The sequence below is a fragment of the Pygoscelis adeliae genome, unplaced genomic scaffold (genome assembly GCF_000699105.1).
Source record: "Pygoscelis adeliae isolate BGI_AS28 unplaced genomic scaffold, ASM69910v1 Scaffold48, whole genome shotgun sequence".
Lineage (NCBI taxonomy): Eukaryota > Metazoa > Chordata > Aves > Sphenisciformes > Spheniscidae > Pygoscelis > Pygoscelis adeliae.
Window position 1 is genome coordinate 1,370,952 of NW_008825618.1, and position 22,576 is coordinate 1,393,527.

The 22,576-nt window shown below is 38.9% G+C and overlaps 1 protein-coding gene across 1 annotated transcript in view; it reads left to right on the top strand.

The window, feature by feature from the left end:
* UBAC2 (UBA domain containing 2) overlaps positions 1-22,576 on the top strand; it is a 141,637-nt gene that overhangs the window by 94,070 nt on the left and 24,991 nt on the right. The window contains exons 5-6 of the mRNA XM_009333363.1: positions 9,491-9,614; positions 11,797-11,844. Coding sequence (XP_009331638.1) covers positions 9,491-9,614; positions 11,797-11,844 — 172 coding nt within the window. The remainder of the gene's footprint in view (positions 1-9,490; positions 9,615-11,796; positions 11,845-22,576) is intronic.

Consider the following 22,576-nt stretch of genomic DNA (forward strand, 5'->3'; position numbering starts at 1 on the left):
AAGAACTCTGGCGGTTTGAGAGATTAATGAGGATGTGTGCCTCTGTAAGCTGTTTATTGCATTTTGAGCAAGGATAATAATAATAATACACATGAAAGGTAAATACATTAAAGATAAACAGCTTTTAAAACACGAATCTGATTCCCCTAAAATGATATTGATAAGAATGGGTGGCTAAGGAACAGGAAAGGAATGAGATGTCAAATTGTGAGATAACCCCTTGTTACCTGGAATAACCTTGTTTCTGGGTAAAGAACGTTGATCTAAGAGTTAAATTGTGTGTTTGTTAAGAGGGTTTTGAAGATCAGAGATAGATGGAAAATCCTGTCATTTGCTGTTAGAGGCTGTGGTTGAGAGTTACCTGGGATTTTCCCCCAAAACTCATACTGATCATTCATGACTGCGAAGAACTATTTATCTTTAAAGTGGCCTCATTTAGTGGCCTGATGTTAAAGAACCAGCAAGTAGGCATGATGATGCTATTTTGGGCGGGTCCAACCCATGCAGAGGGTGGAATGCCTCTTTGGAAACGTTAGGGCTGTGTTCACGGCACAAGTGTTTGCTGACATTGCAGTGTTGGAGGTGTGCAGAGATATGATCTCAACTAACATGTCCATCTCATCAGAAAGCCTGAAGTAAATGCAGATCTAATGACAAAGTTAAACTTTACTAAGTGTACCTTGTCTTATGGGAAACGTTCTTGCTATGGCAGAATGAAATAGAGCCTTGCGAGTTACTTTTGTGCCCAGTTGGAACATTTAGTTGGCACTGTACATTGATTTTTTTTTTGTTTTTGTTTTTGGGTTTTTTGGTGCTGAACTTCCAGTGCAGACATGACTTGATTCCCCCTAGATGCCAGGGAGCTGAAGGGCTCCGTCTAGGACTTTCAGCTCCTCAGTTTTTATGGGGCATTTATCTTCTAACACCAGATTCAGAAAGTCTTTGAGAGGACTTACTGGTCTTATTCTGGATTTTTTCCTTTCTTGTTTTTGAATTATTTTTCAATTATTCAGCTTCATCGCAGAGTAGAATCTCTTTAAATGAAGTAATGAGAATTAAAGACTGTTTAAAGGGAAATTGCACAGGGAACTTGCTTCATATGTACACAAAGTAACCCTGCAACGTGGTTCCCTGTCTAGCAGCAAAAATAAGTAGTAGAAATGGGAAATTTTGCGATACTACAGGCATGTAGTAGTCTTTGCTCAAGGACTGACATTAGTACCACAGCTTCATATTAAAGGAAATGTTTATTTCAAAATAGTTTTACCATTATAAAATAGGGCCAATATGTGTTTCCTGCTCTGATCTGATAAAATATTGCCTTCCTTTGATTAAGATACATTACTAGATTGTACCTTTTGAGTCACGCTGATGTATTAGCTACCAATCCAGCCTAGCCTGATGTGATGTTAAGTGCTTGAGCTAAATGATACAGGTTGCATTCTTTCACTTGCTATTTATCCTTCTAGCTATTTGTTTTCTGTTCTTATACAGCTGCTGTTTGTCCGATATCTGTTTGATTGTCCCAGGATTTGAACATTTAAACCAAGACATGGCATGTATCAAAAAGTTATATGTTTGGTTTCACCATTTGTGTGCAAAAGCTTACTGTTTTGCTTTTGGCATGCAAGGAGCGTAACATGTAAATTAATATACTAATTTGTTACTTTCCGAGATGGTGACATCAAAACAGTGCAGTTAATGTTTTGACCAGTAGGTTATGATGCCTGTGATGATTTATTTTCTGTCTGCTTACTTAGTCCCTACTCTATTTGGGCAGTTTACAAATGGTACTGGATTTAGCTTTACAATTCCCTATCTAGAGAACTACTACCCAAGGTAAGAAATTACTTCTGAATTACACAGTGTGTTTATGGATCAACGAGAAAATTAATCCAGCCAGCCTGTTCCTTAACTGCAAAACTGCCTTTCCTTCCAAAACTAACTCCTTTTGTTTTCTAGGAGACAGGTCAGGTGTCTAGAACTAATCTGTAGCTGAATCCTGTCTTTTTCTGTCAACATGATTTCTCAAGTGACTTGAGTTAGAGGAACAGTAAATGATGATTCACCAGTGATTCATGGTAACTCTGCAGAGGCCAAATAAAATGTGTTATGTTAATCTAGATGAAGAAGAAGAAATTAAGCACCCAATCTCAGATGAACTTGGGACACTAACAATTTCAATACAGCTGTTGAACTGTACCTCCTCAACAAAATACTCTGCCAACTAAATTCCTTCAATGTTTCCTTGTGCCTTCATATGTCTTCTGCCTAGCTCCAGTTTCTGTGCCAGATTTAGCTGAGTATGGGATTCACTGGGAGCCCCTGCCTTTTAGAAAGGTGCAAGCTCCTCTCTCTTGCTGAACTCAAATTCTGGTTTGGTTAAAATGATCAGTCATGAAGTCAAAGCTACCTGATAAGCTGTCACCATCAATCACTTGCTGCAGACATCTGATGCAGAGCAGCAACTGGCAGTGGGTAAGCATGGGTAACTAACTCTGTAACACCTAGTTGACATTAATAACTTATCAGTTAAGGATAAATAGTTGTCCCTGTGATACTGTACTCATTTGTGGCACAGGATTTGGCCAGCCATTCCTATACGCTCCATCAGTTTCATCTGTATCTCCGTAATTTGGCCTTCACATGAATGGCAGCATGCTAGTCCTATCTTAAATAAAGGACAGGGGCCTTCATTTAAAAAAAAAATAATCTTCATAGTGCTATAAGCTGAATAATTCTTTGATGGTCTGCAGTAATTGCTTGCCTTTATATTGTGAATTGCAGTATATTGTGAATGCCTAACTGAAGAAATTTTATGTTGTATATTGCAGCAGGCTGGTAGAATAGAAATGGTCAGGTACCATAAGTCAGCTTTGCACAACAGAGGTTGAGAGGAGATAGGATTAATTGATCTGTTCAGAAAAAGCTAAAGAATAATGATTACATATGTTAGTATCTTATTAATGATGAAGAAATTAAAACTGAAATTGGAAGACGGATTCTAGCCAGCAGAAGAGGAAAGGTCTGGATTAGCTCACCAATGGGAAGGGAAAGGAACTTGAAACTGGTTTACAATGGAGCTGAGCAGTTTATGGAATAAATTGTTGGATAGTCTTGGCATTAAAAACTAAAGCTTTTTTTTAGGAGAGGTAGGTGTCTGACTTCCGTCTTCATGACGGGATTGTAAAGTGTTCGGTTGGTTGCTTGGTTGGTCTTATATTTTAATAAATTGCGGTAATTCTGCTGAGATATCCATGGACGGGAGGAACCTTTCTTTTCCCCCTCAAGATGCACAACTTCAAGTTTTGTCTTGGGTTTTTTTTCCCCGCTTTCTTCCTGCGTTCCTGTGAAATAGTGGCAGTTAGATATATGAGTATTGGGTAACGTACCCTAATGGTTTTGCTGGTATTGAGAGGCCTCAGGCACTAGGGTGTCCTGCTCATGTGTTGCAAAAGGGTTGGGTGCGATAGATGGTTCCTTTGAGTGCTTGGCTCCATCAGGCAGAGGATCCCAGCTATCAAGGGTGGTCATATTCCAGGGAGTTACCTAATTTTAAGGAATGTTATTGAGAATGTTTAACATTTTCAGAATGAAGGCTGGCACCTCAAGTGTAATATGGCAGTGTCTAGACAGCGTGTAGGAACGCAGAGCACTGAAGTAACTTAGTAACTTGAATTACAAGCATACTGTTTACATACTCTCTATTATCTGGAGCTTGCTTTTATAACTGATATTTTTAGTCCCCAGAAAAATAAGTGGTTATGAATTTGTTGGGTTGATGTTTTTATGAAGAACTTAAATGAAGAAAAATACAGCACCGCAGTTAGTAAGTGTAGTGAGTCATCCTGAATAAAATAACAGGTTATTTCTGCAAGTTTAATCCCGCAGAACTTCCATTGACAACAGCAGATATTTTTGCAGAAGTAACATTTAGCTTTCTACCCGTTTGTTCATACATTTTACAACCATTTTTTCTGTATTTTGTGCATATATTTACTAATATTAAAATATTTTATTTTAACCTGCATTTAATATTCACCCTTTTAAACTTTAAGTAGCGTGTTTCTCATATGAGAAGTACTTGCTCCTGATTCTTTCTTCTCTGGCAGTGGTTTCTACATCTCTGGTGTATTTTTTTCAAGGTTATTGTTTCTTCAAGGTTTTTTTTTTCTCTGTGCAAAACCAGTCTCCTCTCTTCATACGATGTAGAATGTTCCCATCTGGTCTGCTGTGTTTCTTTTTCACTGCAAATGTTGAAATTCAACATGCTCTTGAAATGAGGATGTAATTGCTGTAGAGCCTGGTATTACAGTACACCTTTGGGATGGACATGGTGTCCATATAGAGTGTTCAAACTCTAGAATTTAATTTTTCGGGTCTTAGAGTTTTCTGTTTTGTTTGAAAATTTTATTTTCTAACCCACATGACTTAAATTAATGTCCTAAACACGAAGTGGGCATAAACTCAGTTTAGTGCCAGCATGTATTTGTGTCTGTGGCCCTTCTTTGCACACAGACATCTCAAGTTTCTAATAGAAGTTAATCATGGCGCTTTAAAGGATGTTCCTGATATTCTCATAGTAAAATGAACAAAGAGCCGGGACGAAGGTCTCTGGAAAAGGAGAGAAAGTAGAGGAAAGTAGAGGAAAGGAGGTTAAAAGGGATGAGGGGAAAAAACAAAAATAAGAGGCAAAGAGGGAAGTGAAGGAAAAGAGAGAATTGAAGTAGTCCTTCAATAAGAGTATGTTTTCCACTTGTAGATGTTGAATCTGACTATATGTTACCAAACAATTAATTAACATAATTAAAAGAGTTAAGAACCAGTCCTTTTATTTACAGTACATGGATGCATGTTTGTACCTGTCGTGGTTTAACCTCAGTTGGCAACTGAGCACCACACAGCCGTTCGCTCACTCCCCCCTCCCTGGTGGGATGGGGGAAAGAATTGGAAGAGCACAAGTGAGAAAAACTCATGGGTTGAGATAAAAACAGTTTAATAATTGAAATAAAATAATAATAATAATAATAATACACAAAGCAAGTGATGCACAGTACAATTGCTCACCACCCGCCGACCGATGCCCAGCCAGTCCCCAAGCAGCGGCCCCCTCGGCCAGCTTCCCCCAGTTTATGTACTGAGCATGACGTCACATGGTATGGAATGTCCCTTTGGCCAGTTTGGCTGTGCCCCCTCCCAGCTTCTTGTGCACCTCCAGCCTCCTCAGTCGGTAGAGCATGGGAAGCTGAGAAGTCCTTGACTAGTGTAAGCACTGCTTAGCAACAACTAAAACATCGGTGTGTTATCAACTTTGTTCTCATCCTAAACCCAAAACACAGCCCTGTACCAGCTACTAGGAAGGAAATTAACTCTATCCCTGCCGAAACCAAGACAGTACCTCCCTAGTGAATTACAGGAACAGAAATCCCTCCAGTGATTATGAGCTTCAGGAACAAGGCTTTGATTATCCACAGAATAATAGAGTAGCTTAGGTTTGACAGGACCTCTGGCAGTCATCTTGTTCAACTCTGTGTTTAAAGCGTGTCCAACAAGAACAGGTTACTTAGGGCTGTGTGTCCATGCTGTATCTCTGAGGATGGACATTCTAGCTCTGGGCAACCTGGTATGGTACTGGACCAGCTGGACTTGCTCCAGTATATCAATGCCTTTCTCGAAGTGAGGAGCCCAAAAGTGGACACAATGATTCAGGTTCAGGCTCAGAAGTGCTGAGCAATCAGTTCTCTTGGCCTGGTGACTACGCGCTTGATAATGCAGCCCTGTATGCAATTGACCTTTCCTGCAAGGGTGAACTGCTGATTAACATTCAAAGGATTTTCCAGCTCCTGGTCTGCAAATCTGTTTTCTAGCCAGTCTATACCATTGCACAGGGTTATTCCAACCCAGGTGGAAGACTCCGCAGTTGCTTTTGTTGAAGTTCATAAGGTTCCTGTCAGCCCATTTCTCCAGCCCATCAAGGAATATCTGAATGTGGCCCTGCTCTCCAAAGTATTGACTGCTCCCTCCAATTTGATGTCATTCACCAACTTGCTGAGAGTGCACTCTGTCCCATCATCCAGGTCGTTAATAAAGACCTTAAATAGCATTGGCCCCAGTGTGGATCCCTGAGGGAAGCTGCTAGTAACTGGCTGCCGCTTGGACTTTGTACTGCTGGTCAGAACCCTTTGAGTCCAGCAGTGCAGCCAGTTTCCCTCAGATCTGCTTATCCAGTCCGTATCTCCCCAGTTTTTCTTCAAGGGCACAAGAGCAGACTGAGTCAAAGGCCATCCTAAAGTCAGAGCGTACAACATTCGTTGCTTTCCCCTTCCTTGTCCACAGCGCCAGAGTCACCCTTGGTAAATCCATATGGGATATTAGCAATCGCCTTGTCCGTCATGTGGCTGGCAATGGCTTCTAGGAGATTTGCTCTACAACTTTCCCAGTGACAGAGGTGAGGCTTGTAGCTACCTGAATCCTCTTCTTGCCCTCCTTGAAGATGGGTGTGACATTTGCATTTTTCCAGTCACCAGGAACCTGCCCTGATCACCACGATGGTTCAATGATAGTAACATTGGCCATCTCCCTCAGCGCCCTGAGGTACATCCCACCTGGTCCTGTTGACTCCTGTATGGCCAGTTGGGCTCAAGAGCTTCCTAACCGTCCTCCTTTACAGCAGGTGTTGCTCCAGTCCCTCAGGAGGCTGAGGGACCTGAGAGGCCTGAGGGCAAAACTAACCAGTGAAAACAGGCAAAAAAGGCATCAAGTACCTTGGCTTTTTTCATGTCCTTTGTCACTAGGTCCCTTTTTCTACCAGGCAGTGGGTCCACATTTTCCTGAGGCATCCTTTTGCTGTCATATTATGCTTGTTGTCATACCCTTTACCATCCTTTACTACGTCAGTCATATTCTAGTATTGTTACGTAGATAACTTCTCTGACAGACCCACTGTAGATAAGCAGCATCTCCATATAGATATTCTAAAACAAGGCATGCGTAATGTATAAAAAATTCTGAAGGCAACAGAAAAGATTAACTGAAATTTTCAAAGAAAAAGTACAGAATTATATAATGAAAGTTGAGGGTGAAAGTTTAAAATTTATCAGAATAAATTTTTACATGGTGGAGTTACCTGTACAAATGAGTTTCACAAGATATTTTGAAGGGCACTAGTTTTGACATTTTAAAGAAAGATACCTGAATGGATATTTGTGTAATACCTATTTATACTAGATGTGAACTCTGTCTAAAAAACAAAAACTGATGTCTTTGGAGGCATACATCTGTGCTGCCTACAAACTTAACTGTTTTAGGATAAAAGGTCAACCACTAGGTTTCCTCTAGCTCCTCTAGATGGTCAGATACCGAGCAGCGTCAGACACTGGACTTTGAATTACACGGATCACTACCCTGGACTGAGGTGGTGCTTTCTATGGTCTCTGTTGACGTTAATGGTGAATATTAACATTTAAGGAACCTTTCAACATTCTCTGATCTCTTTTTGAAACGCACTTGCAGTCATGGGAAATTCCTTTTTGTACTTTCCCATTTTATGATTGAGTGCACTCTTGCATGTGAAATCTCTGTGTCTGAGTCACTATTTATCACAGGAGGAATAAAACCTGAAAAGCGTGCCACAATTTTGGTACTCCCTCAGGTCACTTGGTAAGAGTAGAAAGAAATAATTTAAAATTACTTTTCTGAGAAGGAAAAAGGTCTTGTTTCTTTGTTTTTCTTCTCTCTTCACTTATAAAACCTGATATACTTCAGTGAATATTGTCTACAGTGGAAGCACTTCTGATGAAGAATTATTTTTGTATGTGGCACTCTTATAGCTGTGCCTATCGACTCCTACAACTGAAATAATTTGAGTTTATTTTAAGAATGTGTTGTGTGTGTTTATACAGGTGTTTTTTGTTTATGTAAGAAGGATTATATGCAAAATTGAACATTCTTCAGTAGTTCCTGAGTTAGCATTCTCTATATATTCAAGTGCATCTGACTGTGTGTTTAACGGATGGTACTAAAAATGTTTCTACAACTAAACTGTAGTTAAGTCCTCAGAGAGGAAGCTTTTCAGCAAGCTGAACTTCAGATATAACAAACAAAATGATAACGAAATGCTCTTAAGCCACAGCCCATTAAATGAGTAAAAATAATATTTTAAGGGTTTTTTTTTCCCTGTGGTGTGTTGTGGGTGTTGCATTTGGCAGTTACTCAGGAAATGTAAGTTTTACTATTCAGACCATCATTTCACATAGTATTACTCTTACCAGTAGTTCCTCTGGAAGGGAAATGTATTTTTGAGTGAACACTTCAAGTTATTTAGGTCCTGGTTTGTGCTGTTTGCAGAATTCCCGCTGAGTATAAGAAGATCCCTTTCATGTAAAGGTCTGTGGAAACTGCAGCTCTTGTAAGTTTTGGTAAGCTGGTGAGCAGTGAAAAATTACCCCGTGCAGCATCCCACGCCTGTCGGACACAAGACAGTACAGAACCACGGGCGAGGATTCAGCTGGGGGAGACGTGCGCTTTGCTGATAGCCTCCCCCTGCCTGCTGCCTGCAGCTTGCTGCCTGGAGGTCGCTGCCACCGCAGCTCCGCCAGTGGAGCAGGTCGTGTCTACTCAAAGTGACCTTTTTTTCTTCCCTTTCTCCATCCTAGGAAGTCTTTTTCTTCTAGAATCTCCCATATCCATGCTTTTGGCATTGGTTCTCCTGTGGCCTCTTCTGCTGTCTTTAATACATGGTTTAGTTTTCTGGGTGTTTCCTCATGAGGAACACAGGCTTTGTATCTGGGTATATGGATGAAATGCACTAGTTTATGTTCACAAGTTCAGTCTAGGTATCTGGTCATTGTAAAAGGTGCTTGAGTCTTAAATTCCATGAAACTACTTCTAATGAGGGTTTAGAAACTTAATAAACATCTTGTGCTGTGATTAAGGTGAGGACCCTAAAGAAAGTTAGTTATTTGTAGGGCCATGGAAGTCACTGGCAAGGGGAAGTTAAATCAAACTGTCAATATTCCCATCTTAGATACTGCAGTCTATTGGCAATCTTCTAACACCTTAAGTCTGGGTAAATAATAGGAGCTTAACTTCGTAAGTGAAGTGGTTTCCATAACCTTTTGGGAAAGGTATCATCCTTACCATTTGTCCATTTGAATCAAAGAGGTTTTGTTCTGATGCAGGAGACTACTGCTGTTCTTTGTGTGCTGTATTTATAGAAACAGTCTGCTACTAGACTAAATATGCTGCCTTCTCTGCTGCCTCTAGTCCTAAACATTAGGAAATAAGATTCTTTTTGTCACCTGTTCTTATTTGCTAATGAATCCGTTACCCTGAATGCCGCAAGTTATCGTTGGTTCCCAAGGAAGACCTTTGTTTGCAAGGTGGTATTACATTTTGATTGTTATGTACTTAGGATTAATTACTTTTGATTGTTTTACACTACTGTCGCTAGTATCATTCTTACTAACCATCTGTATCTTTCTTTTTGCAGCTTGGGTCCTGTGTTTGCGCTGTTTGTACCATTTTATTCCTCCATTCCAAGAGTGCAGGTGACACAAGTATTAGGCCACTTTTCTATCACAAACAAGACACTGGTCTACATACTGGGTTTACAGGTATGGTATGTACTTGCTTGTTCATCTTTTAATGAATTACTAATGTAGTAGTTAGTATTTCTATATGTTTGTCTCTGAATTTTGATGCTTCCACATGTATGATTCCACATATGTTTAGCTAGTGACTGTCCCATCAACTAAAATATTGAAAAACATGTGTTGCTAGTAAGCATTTTTACATGCTGAAGTGGTGGGCAAGTGATCTCTTCTTCTGCTGTCTTCTGTCTTGATTGTCTTGCACAGGAAAATATAATCGACAATTCTACAATTTTTATTTTTTTTTGGTCAACAGAATGAACTAGATGAAGATAGAACCTGATGCTAAGGCCTATGTATCTTTCACCTTTCTAATTTGCTTCTATTCTTGATTTTGTTTTTATCTCTATTTTTGAGATAAAGACAGTTTAATAGAACAGAAAAGGAAGGGAAAATAATAATAATAATAATAATTATGATGATAAAAGAATATATGAAATAAGTGATGCACAGTGCAATTGCTCACCACCCGCTGACCAATGCCCAGCCCAGCTCCCAAGCAGCGGTCACCACTCCCAGGCTAACTCCCCCCAGTTTATATACCGAGCATGACATCATATGTTATGGAATATCCCTTTGGCCCGTTCGGGTCAGCTGTCCTGGCTGTGCCCCCTCCCAGCTTCTCGCTGGCAGGGCATGGGAAGCTGAAAAGGCCTTGACTAGTGTAAGCACTGCTTAGCAACAACTAAAACATCAGTGTGTTATCAACATTATTCTCCTACTAAATCCAAAACACAGCACTATGCCAGCTACTAGGAAGGAAATTAACTCTATCCCAGCTGAAACCAGGACAGTGTTAAATATGAGTGGAAAAATATAGGTACTTGGTACAGAAAGGCAGTAGTTGTTCAAAGAAACAACAACAAAAAAACCCCAGCAGCCTAGAAATGAATGGACACTCATGTCACAGCCTGAATTATGAAACAGGAGACGTGCAAACTTATGAGAAATTATACTCATTTTTATATATTCCAGGGACTCAAAAATAGCTCTAGCACTAGCAATGGAAAGCACCATAGTTATGTGAAGTGTGGTAGAGAGTATTTTAGAATGAATGGTCAGTTTCAGAACATTGACTCGTGCTCCACATGAACATTTCATTCATCCCTTTTGCTCTTCAACCTTTGGATTCTTTCAATTTCTGCTCCAGCACCTTGTTTTCTTGATCTTTCAGAAATCTTGTTTCCTCTCTTCCGAACCCGTCAATACCACTATTATTCCGGTCTTTGGGAAAGTCATGATACTGTCTGAGCTCTTTTCCATCGTGTCCTTTGCCTTTTGCTTTCATACACACACCACCTCCGATAAGATCACTGCTGTTACTAATTACTGTATCTCTGCTGGATCTTTCCCTGCTGCGTGCAGAAGGGTTGCTGCCGTCACACGGAGGCTGAGGGAAAAATCATTTGCCTTCTCCTTTTTTGTAAACTCTGCCCTTATCTCAAGTCACCCTTTCCGTAGCCAGAAGTGTCTAGAGGGAAGGTGTTCTCATGATTCAGGCAGCATCGTGCAGAACTATTTTAGTAACCAGTATCAGTCTAATTTTCAGCCCATTTTTCCAGTTGGTAATAACCTTCTCCAGGTAATTAATCACATACTTCACTAGAAATGATGGGCTGTCCTGTTGGCTTATAAGGATTTTTTAAAAAATTCACTCCAACCTATTTCTGTGATTTCATGTCGACAAATATGCCACTGGGTGAGAACTTTATTTCTTTAATTTTGATGCTCGTGCTTAGTCTCTCCGTGACTGCATGTCTGAGAGCTTCACTTGCATTGGCTGCCCCGCTTGGAACTCTTCTCCTGTTGCTGCTGAGTCATTTCCTTTGCTTCAGTCTATCTTTCAGACTTGTTTTTCTGTGCAGCCTATAACTGACATCCTGTTAATACTTAGTATGCTATATGAAAATAAAATGTATTGTTCTGTAGAAGGAGAACAATTGTTGGATCCCTGTGTTTTTTCCACTTCTGCTACTTCTGGAATACATCTTTTTTTAATGTTAAACTGAATGTTCACAGAGATAAATGTCTTGACTTCTCCCATTGTCATGATAAGTACATAGCCTATATAATATTGCAGCATAGTAGTTCAGACAACAACAGCTTTGTAAAATTAAAATTTTAAATCACTGCTCTTGTCTTCTAGCTCTTAACCTCTGGTTCCTACATCTGGATTTTAGCCTTAAGTGGATTGGTAAGTCTTACTGGTTTAAAAATCATGTGTTGCTTAAAACACTGTTATGTATGCAATCAGTGCAGTGTATTTGGACTCAAAAAGAACAAAAATTACTGAGTAATGTTTTTATTTGTGACAGTAAGTAGAAAGTTTTCGTCTTTAACTTCCAAAGTTGTAAAGCACTGGCTGGCTGGCGATAAACTGACAGACAACAAAAAAGCTGGTTAATATTTGCAGGGTGCCACTACTCTCTGACCCCCTGAAATTAATTTTACTGCCATGGATATAGCTTTAGACGCATAACTATAAATGAGACTATTGAGGAAATGGTAGAAATGTTTTCCTTATTGTTTTTTTTTTTTTGCAGTTTTCAGCAAGCCTCAAGTTTTTATTCCAAAAAGCAGCTTTTAACAAGTTTGCTGTGAGGATTTTGCATGTTTTGCTGTTCTCCTAGGACATCTGTAGTATAGCCGTTTCTCACTATGATAACAGCAGTAAGGGTGCAAAATCACTTTCTTCACGCCAGTCAGATAAAGTCGGTGTGGTCTGTCTTTTTCCTTTCCGACTCTTGTTCTTAATACTAAGGCCCTTAGTGCTAAAACAGATTGTACTAAATCTTCCAGATTGTTAGATACTGATAAGCTTCTTTTAAAATTTTGCAAACTTAGAAATTAGGAGCTCAGACTCGGATTTCTTGGCCCAAAATACTGTCTGCTTTTCAAACAGTGAAAGTGCCACCTCTTCCAAAGAAACTTGCTATTAAGTTGATGCAATCTTAAGAAGAACTTAAATTGTGCCCTTGCTATTTAGAACCTACTAATTTGAATTTGTGGAACTCGGAGTGAAATGCCTGTGAAGACTTCACATGTTGCTGCTATAACTCAGTAGTTTGGTCTCTTACCATTTGCACTGACTATTCCAAAATATTCTGTGAGCTCGCAGGGTAACTAACTGGAGTGACGGAGCAGTAAATAGTGAAGTCTGCTCAGCAATTTGGTCTGACCATAAATATCGATGAAAACAGTGCAACTAACAAACCAGAATTTTGGTCTCCTGGAGATCAGCCCAAGCCTCTGTGCCCACCTAAGGATCTGTGACTTCCTCCAAACGCACTGCCCTTCCTGTTACTCTTCTGGCTCTTTTAATAGCCCTTCCTTTTGAACAGGTGTTCACTGGGGAGAGGAGAGAGGAGAGGAGAGGCGTTTTAACTCCCTCTTTCCTGGTGGCAGGAACTGTATGTATACTTGGTTATACAGACTTACAAAGAAAGGCTCAAATATTTCTTTTCATAATATATTATGCGGTTCTTATTTTAATTCCCTGTTAATGTACAGTTTTATTCAGCTGTATAATGCAATTTTCTTAAGATTCTTTTTCATAAATGACCTTTTTTTTAATTGCAGGTTGACAGTATGTTTTGCATAGGTATAAGTCCACAGGAATAAATTGAGCTTTCTCTGTGTCACGGGAAAGCTTAAAAAAATCATTTGAAGTTTTTGTATTGCTTCAGTCAGCATGAATTAAGTCATCATCAATGATGATGTGTTTTCAGTCTCAATTTTTCCTGCAGCAAGCGGAGAGCTGCACTCTACTGTTTTGTAATAAGTGCTACAATTTGGAAAGAAGTTCATGTTATGAGTTTCAGCCATTTTTTGCACAGCGTATCTGTCACACTTCTGTGAATAAGAATTCTTGTTTTCTCCTCTGTTAGAAATGATAATTTGGCACCTTTTGAGAAAACTTGATAAAGGAGTAAAGTTTCACAGTATATTAAATAATCTGAAGAGGGATATGAAACACTATAAAGGCACCTTTTAGCTCTACAAGTATAGATAGGTACTTGATAACATATGTATATGTACAATTACAGAAATACATATGTTGTCAAATCAATGTAAGTCATTCCAACAACTATGTATTTTTGTAATTCTTACTGCTTTTGACATTTTCTAATATGCTGTATCTTTGTTGAATTAAATTTTCATGTATTTGTACAAAAAGGATGAGTAAATGCATGAATACCAAGTCAGCTAGGTGCAATAGTCACTAGTTCATTGCCTGTTAGACACTTCACTGTCTGTATTTTTAGCTCTAAAGATCACTTAGATACTCATATGACTGTATATGATGCTGTTCTGCAATTTAGCTTTTGTTGCACTTCTGCTTATGTGGATTATTAAAATGGATGGTGCCGGCACGATTTCTGAATTGTTGTCAGTTTCCACTTTCTCTTCACCATGTTCCCGGTTTCGGTTTATTTAAATTCTCACAATTTATATTTTAAGATGTAATGAACACTCTTAGACTAAATGGGATCTTACTTTCTAGGTAAAAGATGTGGCACTGGAGATTGATTTCTGTGTTCGTCCTTGCTAATGCTGTTAGACTTCCCTGTGAATTCCAAGCAGGGTGTAGAGCAACTGGGAAGTGTACCGCCTTGAGTTCTTGTTTTCAGTGGTTTTGAGCGATGCCATCATTACAGAAATGGGTTTGAGTGTGTGTATGAGTCTATGTATGCAGGTAGGCATTGATGTAATGTGCCTGGTGACAGGGAATTTTAGACAATTTGTAGTTTGACGCTGGATTGTTCTCAGTTACGGAGATTACAGCACGTGATTTGTTACTGGAATACAAAAGGTCTGCTGTGTCTGTCTTTGCCATAAGGTATATCTTCCTAGATCTCTAATTTTGAATCAACATAGGAATACATTCTTAAAGGCAGCTTCTTTACTCTCCAGAGGAAACTGGAGTACCTCTCAGTTATCATTCTTTCGGTATGTCAGTATGGGCTTGGTAATTTCAGTTGCGGGTATGTTGTGTAAAACATGCTGTTTAAATAACGTGATGCTTATTTACAAAAAAGGGAGAATTTAAGAAGTAGACTGTAAACAAATTCACAAATCTGATTTAATCAGTGATCTGTAATGTTGTCATTCTTATAATTTATGAGACTAATTTAGTTTCTTGTGATTTGTTTTGCCAGGAATATACCATACTTGGTACATACAGTCCAGATTTGTTTCTTATGATAGGGGGTTTTTTTATGTCATAAAATTAGGAAACTTCATATTAGAGATGCAGGTATATCATGAAAGTCATACAACCTATTTCCATTTGACTTTAAGCCAGAAATTCTTTCAATAGTTGTTTATGGATAGCATAGTGATATACTTCCATATAATGCATATCACTCAGTTTAGTGAAGGACGGAAACAATTTCCCTACTATTTTTTTCTTTAAAACAGTCAAAACTCCGTAGAAAATGGTATACACTTGAATGTTTCATTGGATGCATACATATCAATCCATCTTCTCTCCCTTCCTGCCCCCCTTTAAAATCTCTTGGGTTCTCAGCTTACATTTCTCATTGCTATACTCTTGCAGGATTGAAATTTGAGGGGCATGTCAAGGCTCGCTCAATCATAGCTACAGCATACCTGCTGCACGAAGTAAGCTCAGGTTGGTACCAGCAGATGAGATATGCCCACTGGAACATGCAGTTCCCTCCACTCATTAGTATGATGTTGTCATCATACAGATCACCTGCCAGGGTTTCTGCTAACCGTGTAGCTAGGGCTATATTTCCTAGGGGAAAGGTATCTTTCAGGCCTTTTCTGTGATTTTAGTGTTGTAGCCTCTTTCTTCTTATCTAGTGTCATTTGCTCATTTGTTTGCAAGGTGACCTGCATTGCATAAAGTTCAAAATCTGGAATACCCCAAGGCTTCTGTGAGCTGCCTTGAATTTGTGTAGAGTTCAGTTCAAACCTTAGGAAATTGAAATTATCTTAACCTTACAAATGCTGAAGTTTCTAAAACCCTGTTTACTTTGCAGATTTCACTAAGCCAAATGCAACAGCTTTCTGCACTGTTTCTGTGCTATACTGCTATTTACTTTTCTCAGGTTGTATGAAAAGTTGCGCTTTTGATAGTTTAGGTATTGGAAAACTATAGAGAATCTGTAATTTAGAGCATGCACTTTCAAGTCTTAAGGTTAAGATAGAAAGTTCAGACAGTGTTGAGTGCTTGGTTTTAATTTCAGTTCTGATTTTTGAGTGCTTCAGTTCTTATTCATAATTTTGAAGTTGCTATCTGGTTTTACACAGACTACAGATATCTGTTGTTAAATGCTCCCAAGCATACTTTGTATTGTTTTGAATTCTGTTTGTTAAGAACTTCATTCATCTTTTCTGTTTGTTAGTCGTTCAGCTGAGGTATTTTTCTATAGTGAATTCCTGTCCTTCAGGATCGGCATTTATAGGATAAGACATGATTGGGCTGGGGATAAAATATTTAAACCAGTCTTTCATTTTTGTCGTTCTTGTCTTAAAAATAACATTATGTAGTTAATATCTGATCAGACCTAAGAATCATTGATTTTCTTGTTGTTGTTCTTCCTCTTCCACATCTTTCTTAAGTGATTTTGAACAATCCTTACTGAATTCTTCTTCTTGTTTTAAGAAATGTTTTGAAGGGAATGCAGAAGCATTTGTATTACCCCACAGTGCAGTAGTCACACTTAAAATTTCATCCCTTCTCCATACTTAAAATTAGTATTAAATATGTGCTGACTTTCTTGAAGAGAATCTTTGATCAGAGCCTGATAATGTCATATGCAGTTACCTCCATATTCATGCCCTGCCATGTGTCCTTCTTCATCCTCCAGTTAGTCTGGACATCCTCCGGTCATCCACGTTTAGTCTTATGTAGATCTTTAGTCAATGTCGAAGTATGATATTCCTTGAATTCTTTGTAATTGTGTAATTATAAATGGTGATTCAGGTAAGTCTACTTACATCTAGTTAAATGTCTTGTGGTAGTGCTTTGGTGACACAGAATAGAGTCAGTCTAATGGGATTGAGTTTGGATAATTTAAAAAAATATGTGAAAGCTATGCATTAATTGTTTTTTATGCTGTTGATCTATAGCCAAGCAATATTTGAATTGGAGTTCAGGGTAGATAAAAGTTAATTATTTGCAGTAACTGAAATCACATTTTTAATTCATTCTTTTAAATTTGGAATTATGAAAAGCTATAGTGAAGGCAAAACTTATTACAAGTATGAAATTTAAATACAACAATATTAAGAAATAATAAAATAATGTGTTACTGTTTTGAATATTGTTATTGTGTAAAGTAAAATTTAGTGCACTCACAGTAACATTAATAGCAATTTAAAAAAACTCTCATTGCTATTTTTTCATCTTGAGCTTATTTTCACCCAAATGCCTGGTAACAGACTACTTCACAGTGCATTTCTGACTTGAAAAATTGGCACAAAAGGGGGGTGTCCCTAACAGTATCTTTTAAACTTCAAATAGTTTTATAAGTATATTGTAGCCTTCTCATTGATTTTTTTTTATTTTTTTTTTTTTTTTAATTTAAGTCTTTAGTTTTGTGGAAACGTTGGATGATCACAGGGGAACATATTTTTATCATTTTCAGTAGCAAGAAACATAATTTTTAGAATAAATAACTAAGAAAATTTAAATAAATCTGAGACTATAGATTATTTAAAGGTTTCCTGCTGGTGTCTTGTCTTTAATTGCAACTGGTATTTGAGCCTTTGTGTTTAAAATCAGTGTGCCTGGTTGGAGCTGGAACTGCTGCTGGCTGTTCAGCTAAGGCTGAGCATATGTGCCACTGGTGCAGTGGGCCAAAACATCATTTTCAGCTGATTACCCAGTGTCATTGACCACACCATCAAGAAATCCCATTAAACACCCCATGAGTGTTGCTCTGGAGATATACTGGGCTGCTCTGTATAGAGCTGTGCTTGCTCTGCCTACTTCATGAGCTGGGCTTTCTAGCTCAGGCTTGAGCACCACACTAGGGCACTTGCATGTGTCCTGTTTCACCTGTCAGCGAAGGTCCTTTACACCTACCCAGGTAACAAAGCGCTATAGAGGTCTTTATTCTACAGCTAGATCATATTGCACGTTACTGAGGATTATGTTCTAAAAACTGCAGCAAAAGGTTTTACTGTATAAAAGATGTGGAAAAAAAAATATTGACCAGGATAAAATTTCAAGACCTGGTATTCAAAATTAAAGCACTGGTACTACAGGGTCTTTTTTGGATTATATGGATAACTCCAGCTCTTTTTCAGGAAAGTTTGTAAAGATGCAGAAAGTGTTACCAACACTTTCGATTTCTTTTCTTTTTTTCTCTTCTTTTTCTTGTCGGTGTTTCTTGAAGTCCCAGCTCAAGGAGTCAAGAGATTGTTTGGGAACGTCAGCTTTCATAGTAGTAAAATAAGCTTTTAATCCTTGTACAAACTACCACTTCAAAATGCAAAAGAATGTCCCAAAGGCTTAGAAATCATGAAGGAAAGTTTTGTGGGTTTGTTTTGGTTTGGCTTTGGGTTTGTTGTTTTTTTTAAAAAGAAAAAACCCTTATGATTTTAAGACAATCTTGCTAGTGACTTTTTGGAACTTGAGTTGTGATTTCTGAATACTTGACATTGGTTTTACAATGTATGTATCAGTAGTATTGCTAATATCAGTGGAACTACTCACTTATTAAAAATTCAGCCTACACTTAAGTACTTTCCTAAATAAAAACATGTATTTTATGTGTAACTGGTGTGATTCTCCTTTGATGATAGAACTGCCCACCAAAGACTAAGTACTAAGACAGTTCACAGAATCACTGAGGTTGACATCTGGTCCAACCCCCTTGCTCAAGAAGGGCCACCCAGAGCTGGTTGCCCAGGACCATGTCCAGACGGCTTTTGGATATCTCCAAGGATGGAGACACCACAACCTCCCTGGGTAGCCTGTGCCAATGCTTGGTCACCCTCACTGAAAAAGTCTTTCCTGATGTTCAGAGGGAACCTCCTGTGTTTCAATTTGTGCCCATTGCCTCTGGTCCTGTCACTGGGCAACACTGAGGAAAGCCTGGCTGCCTCCTCTTTGTTCTCTCCCTTCAGGCATTTATATACTTTGATAAAATGCCCCTGAGCCTTCTCTTCCCCAGGCCAAACAGTCCTACTTCTCTCAGCCTCTCCTCATGTGAAAGATGCTCCAGTCCCTTGATCATCTCCATGGCCCTGCGCTGGACTTGCTCTAGCCAGTCCATGTCTTTCCTGTGCCAAGGAGTTAAAGACTGGACACAATACTCCAGGTGCAGCCTCGCCGATGCTGAGACAGAAGGAAGAATCACTTCCCTTGACCTGCTGGCAGTGCAGTTCAGGAAGCTCAGCACGTAGGTTGTGAAGTGCATAGCCTGAAATAAGAAATGGAAAAGCAATAGAATAACAGATTAGGGAATGAAAAAGAAGCATTGTCTGTTTGTCTGTCCCCTAACTTTAGGACAGGTGCAGATATCCATATGGAAGCTAGCAGATGTGCTGAATCCCACCCAAAACTAACGTGAGGTATCTGCATGTGGGCAATGGTCAATATTCAGCTGAGTGACTGTAGGTGACTTAATTTGAGGTGAGTATCTCTAAGTCAATACAGTCAGTAGAACGTAATCTCCTCTGTGGTGGGAGCTTAGACAGCTTGCTCATATCTAGATGGCTACATGACAACTGACTAAGCTGACAACACTTAACTCCTGCATGAGCTAAAGCATCTGAGAAGAAAAGTAGTTGATTTGTCTGGTGTACAGGGGATGTTAGTGTGGAAGTGAGGTTGTAAGTGTTTGGGGAGGAGGGAGATGCAGATATTTCCCACTCTGGAAGAAGGAGAAAGTAGTGGGAAAGGAGGGGAGAAGGTAATAATGTGTCATAAGATACTTTCTCTTTTATATCCATGGCTTCTGAGATCCTGTAGAAAAATGGATTTTAGTTTTCAGTTAGTATTTAATTTCTAAGTTTTCAGTTTCTCTCTCAGATCTGAGGAAGAGTTTGTGTGCCCAAAATCTGGTCTTGGTCAACTGTGCCAACTGGTTCAGTAAGAGGTAGATGCTTCTGTCAAGCTTTTCTAGCCTGTACATGTACACCATCATGGCTGCAATGTTACCATTGTTTAGAGAGGGAATCTGTGAGAGTAATTCAGCTGTGTGTGTACTTTGGAGACATCTGCCACAGGATGAGTCACATCTTAACAGTGCCCATTTCTCTCTGTTGACTATGAAACCAACTCTAAACAACCAGCTCATAAGTAGGCTTTTAAATTACAGATGTCTACGCTGGGGCAGATAAATCCAATCATGACCTCTTATGTAAAGGGGTTTGGTTGACAATATGATGATGATCACCTATCACCTGCAGAACTCTAGCAGACACCCTAGGGAACCTATCCTTAGGTCACAAGTACAAGTTAAGAATAGATGTACTGTGCTGAAATGGCAGTACAGTCATGCTTGCACATACACAAAGCATGATTGAGATCTGATAATGATTGCACCTGACCAATGAAGATAGCATTGATGGACTGAGAAGAAAAAAAATTCGAGGTATCTGGGAAACTTATGAGCCCAGTCAACTCGGAAGGAAATTGAAGAGAATTAGTTTATTATTATTGTGATCTTATTTTTCTGTCAAGATAACTATCACAAAAGGCTGTTTATACTCTTAGTAACTATTTCCGCAAAGAAAACCCAAACAATATAATCTGTTGTGTTACAGTTACATTGCAGGTTATAACTACAAGTTGAAAATACATGTGTAGTGGTTTTACTTGTTGGGTGGTTTTCACATGACCTCTCTTGGTTTGATAAATGTGTTTCTCTAATCAAGGTAAATACAGAATCTCGACACAAACTCTAACCCCTTGTTTTGATTCTAGTTGTATAGAATTCAGAACATACTAAGGATAAAGCAGATAAAATAGGAATAAAAATGTCACTTCACCTTAAGAATACTACTGTTTGCTATTTTCAGATACCAGCAAATTGAAAGCAAAGTCTTGAATACATATGATGAATAAATTATTCAGAACAAAATAATTGAGTATTTGCTGTTAAGTTCTAACCATTAGGCAAAATAATTTCCAACATCATTTTTTACACCAGTCTGCCTACTGTTTTTTCCTTTTGATTTCCTTTTTTAGTGTTAATCAAGTACAGTGATTTTAAATATCTCAGTTAGTAGTGCAGCATATGTGTCTTTGTCATGTAAAATACTGGAGAGCTTCCACATTTGGTTTACCTAATGTAAAAGAGAAACTACAGCTACTTCCTTTTTTTAAAAAGTGCACAACTTTGGAGGGACATGAGGGAAGGGGAGGGGAAGTTGGGCTTTATACAGGGGTGGGAAGAGGTTAGGAAGCTTCATGTGAAGGACCAGTAGTAAGCCGTGATGTTAAGAAACTGAAAAAATGTAAGCATGCTTTTTTCTGCAGCATGCCAGACAATTTCCAGCATACTCCGTTTCCTCTGCTTAGCGTTGTGCCTCATACGGTATGGTCGATGAGATTGTAGGTTATGCTGGCGTGACTAACAGAAAGCAACTAAGATGCGTTTTATGTTGCCAGCCAAAAATTCTCCATTCTAACAATGTGAACTTAACTGCAACATCTTTCTGTGGTGACTTTTTAGAGCCTAAAATACTCTGGAGGCTCATTTGTTTGGGGGAAGTAGCCCTTTAATCTGATGTACAGTGCTGAAGTTGGGATATAATGAGATCATCTTATTTTCATAGAATAAACAAAGTTGGTTTACTTTCTTAAACACTGGAAATTCACTACATGTCTGTAACAAAAATGGTGTAAATAGTTACTTTATACTTTGTCAAAGCTTGGTTGTTTTTTTTTAAATTATATATATCAAGTTCTGCATATGAACCAGCTAAAGAGGAAGCTCTTTGGAAATACTTGACATTAAGATGACTGTATGACACTAAACCAGACTGAATCATGAGATCTATTTTAACTACAAATGTCTCCATTCTGGGTTTATTGGAAATATGCAAATAGGTATCTTTTCCTCACTAGATGAAACTTCTTGAAAATTTGTTAAAACTGAGCACAGCGTTTAAAGTTTCTTATACTTCCATCTAATAGCTTTATAATTGGAGTAGTAAATCAAGGGAGAGAGGAAGGGGAGTGGCACTGAAATCCTAACAGATGTGGAGGTAATAAGGCGGATTGCCGGCGTACACTGTGTGTTCTTCACCACCGAGTCTGTCCTTCCACCTGTTTATACTTGTGAAGAATTGCAGTCTCACACGATTGCTCTGAACAATTACTGGTCCACAGTAAGTTTCTTGGCAACTATATGTAGAAGATACACTTCTGCTAGTCCCACACAGTTTTGTTTTGTTCCTTCACCAGGTGCTTTTTATTTGAGATTTTACTGTGAACTTTGTATTGTCAGACTTCTCGACTTCCTGCTCTGTGAGCACTGAAGTCCACACATTTGGGTTATGCAATGAGTTTCTGTCTAATGCAGGACAAGGAGGGGCCAAGACAGTAGTCTGCTGTTGAGGAGCAGCAAGGAGAGAGAAGACAGCCCACTGCAACTGGTGCATTGGCTATAGACCAGGCATGCTACTCCAGTGAGCTTAGTAAAGCTAGGAAGGCAGGTAGGAGCCGTGTGTATGAGTCCCACATGCAGTGCTAAGCGCCATTCTCCATTTTAGCAGTGTCCATAAACTTTTAGCCTTATAAAGCCTTGTCTTCTGATTAAATGCTCTGGAATGACAAGAGGAAGCGGCCTCAAGTTGCACCAGGGGAAGTTCAGATTGGATATTAGGAAAAATTTCTTCACTGAAAGGGTTGTCAAGCACTGGAACAGGCTGCCCAGGGAGATGGTTGAGTCACCATCCCTGGAGGTATTTAGAAGATGTGTAGATGTGGTGCTTAG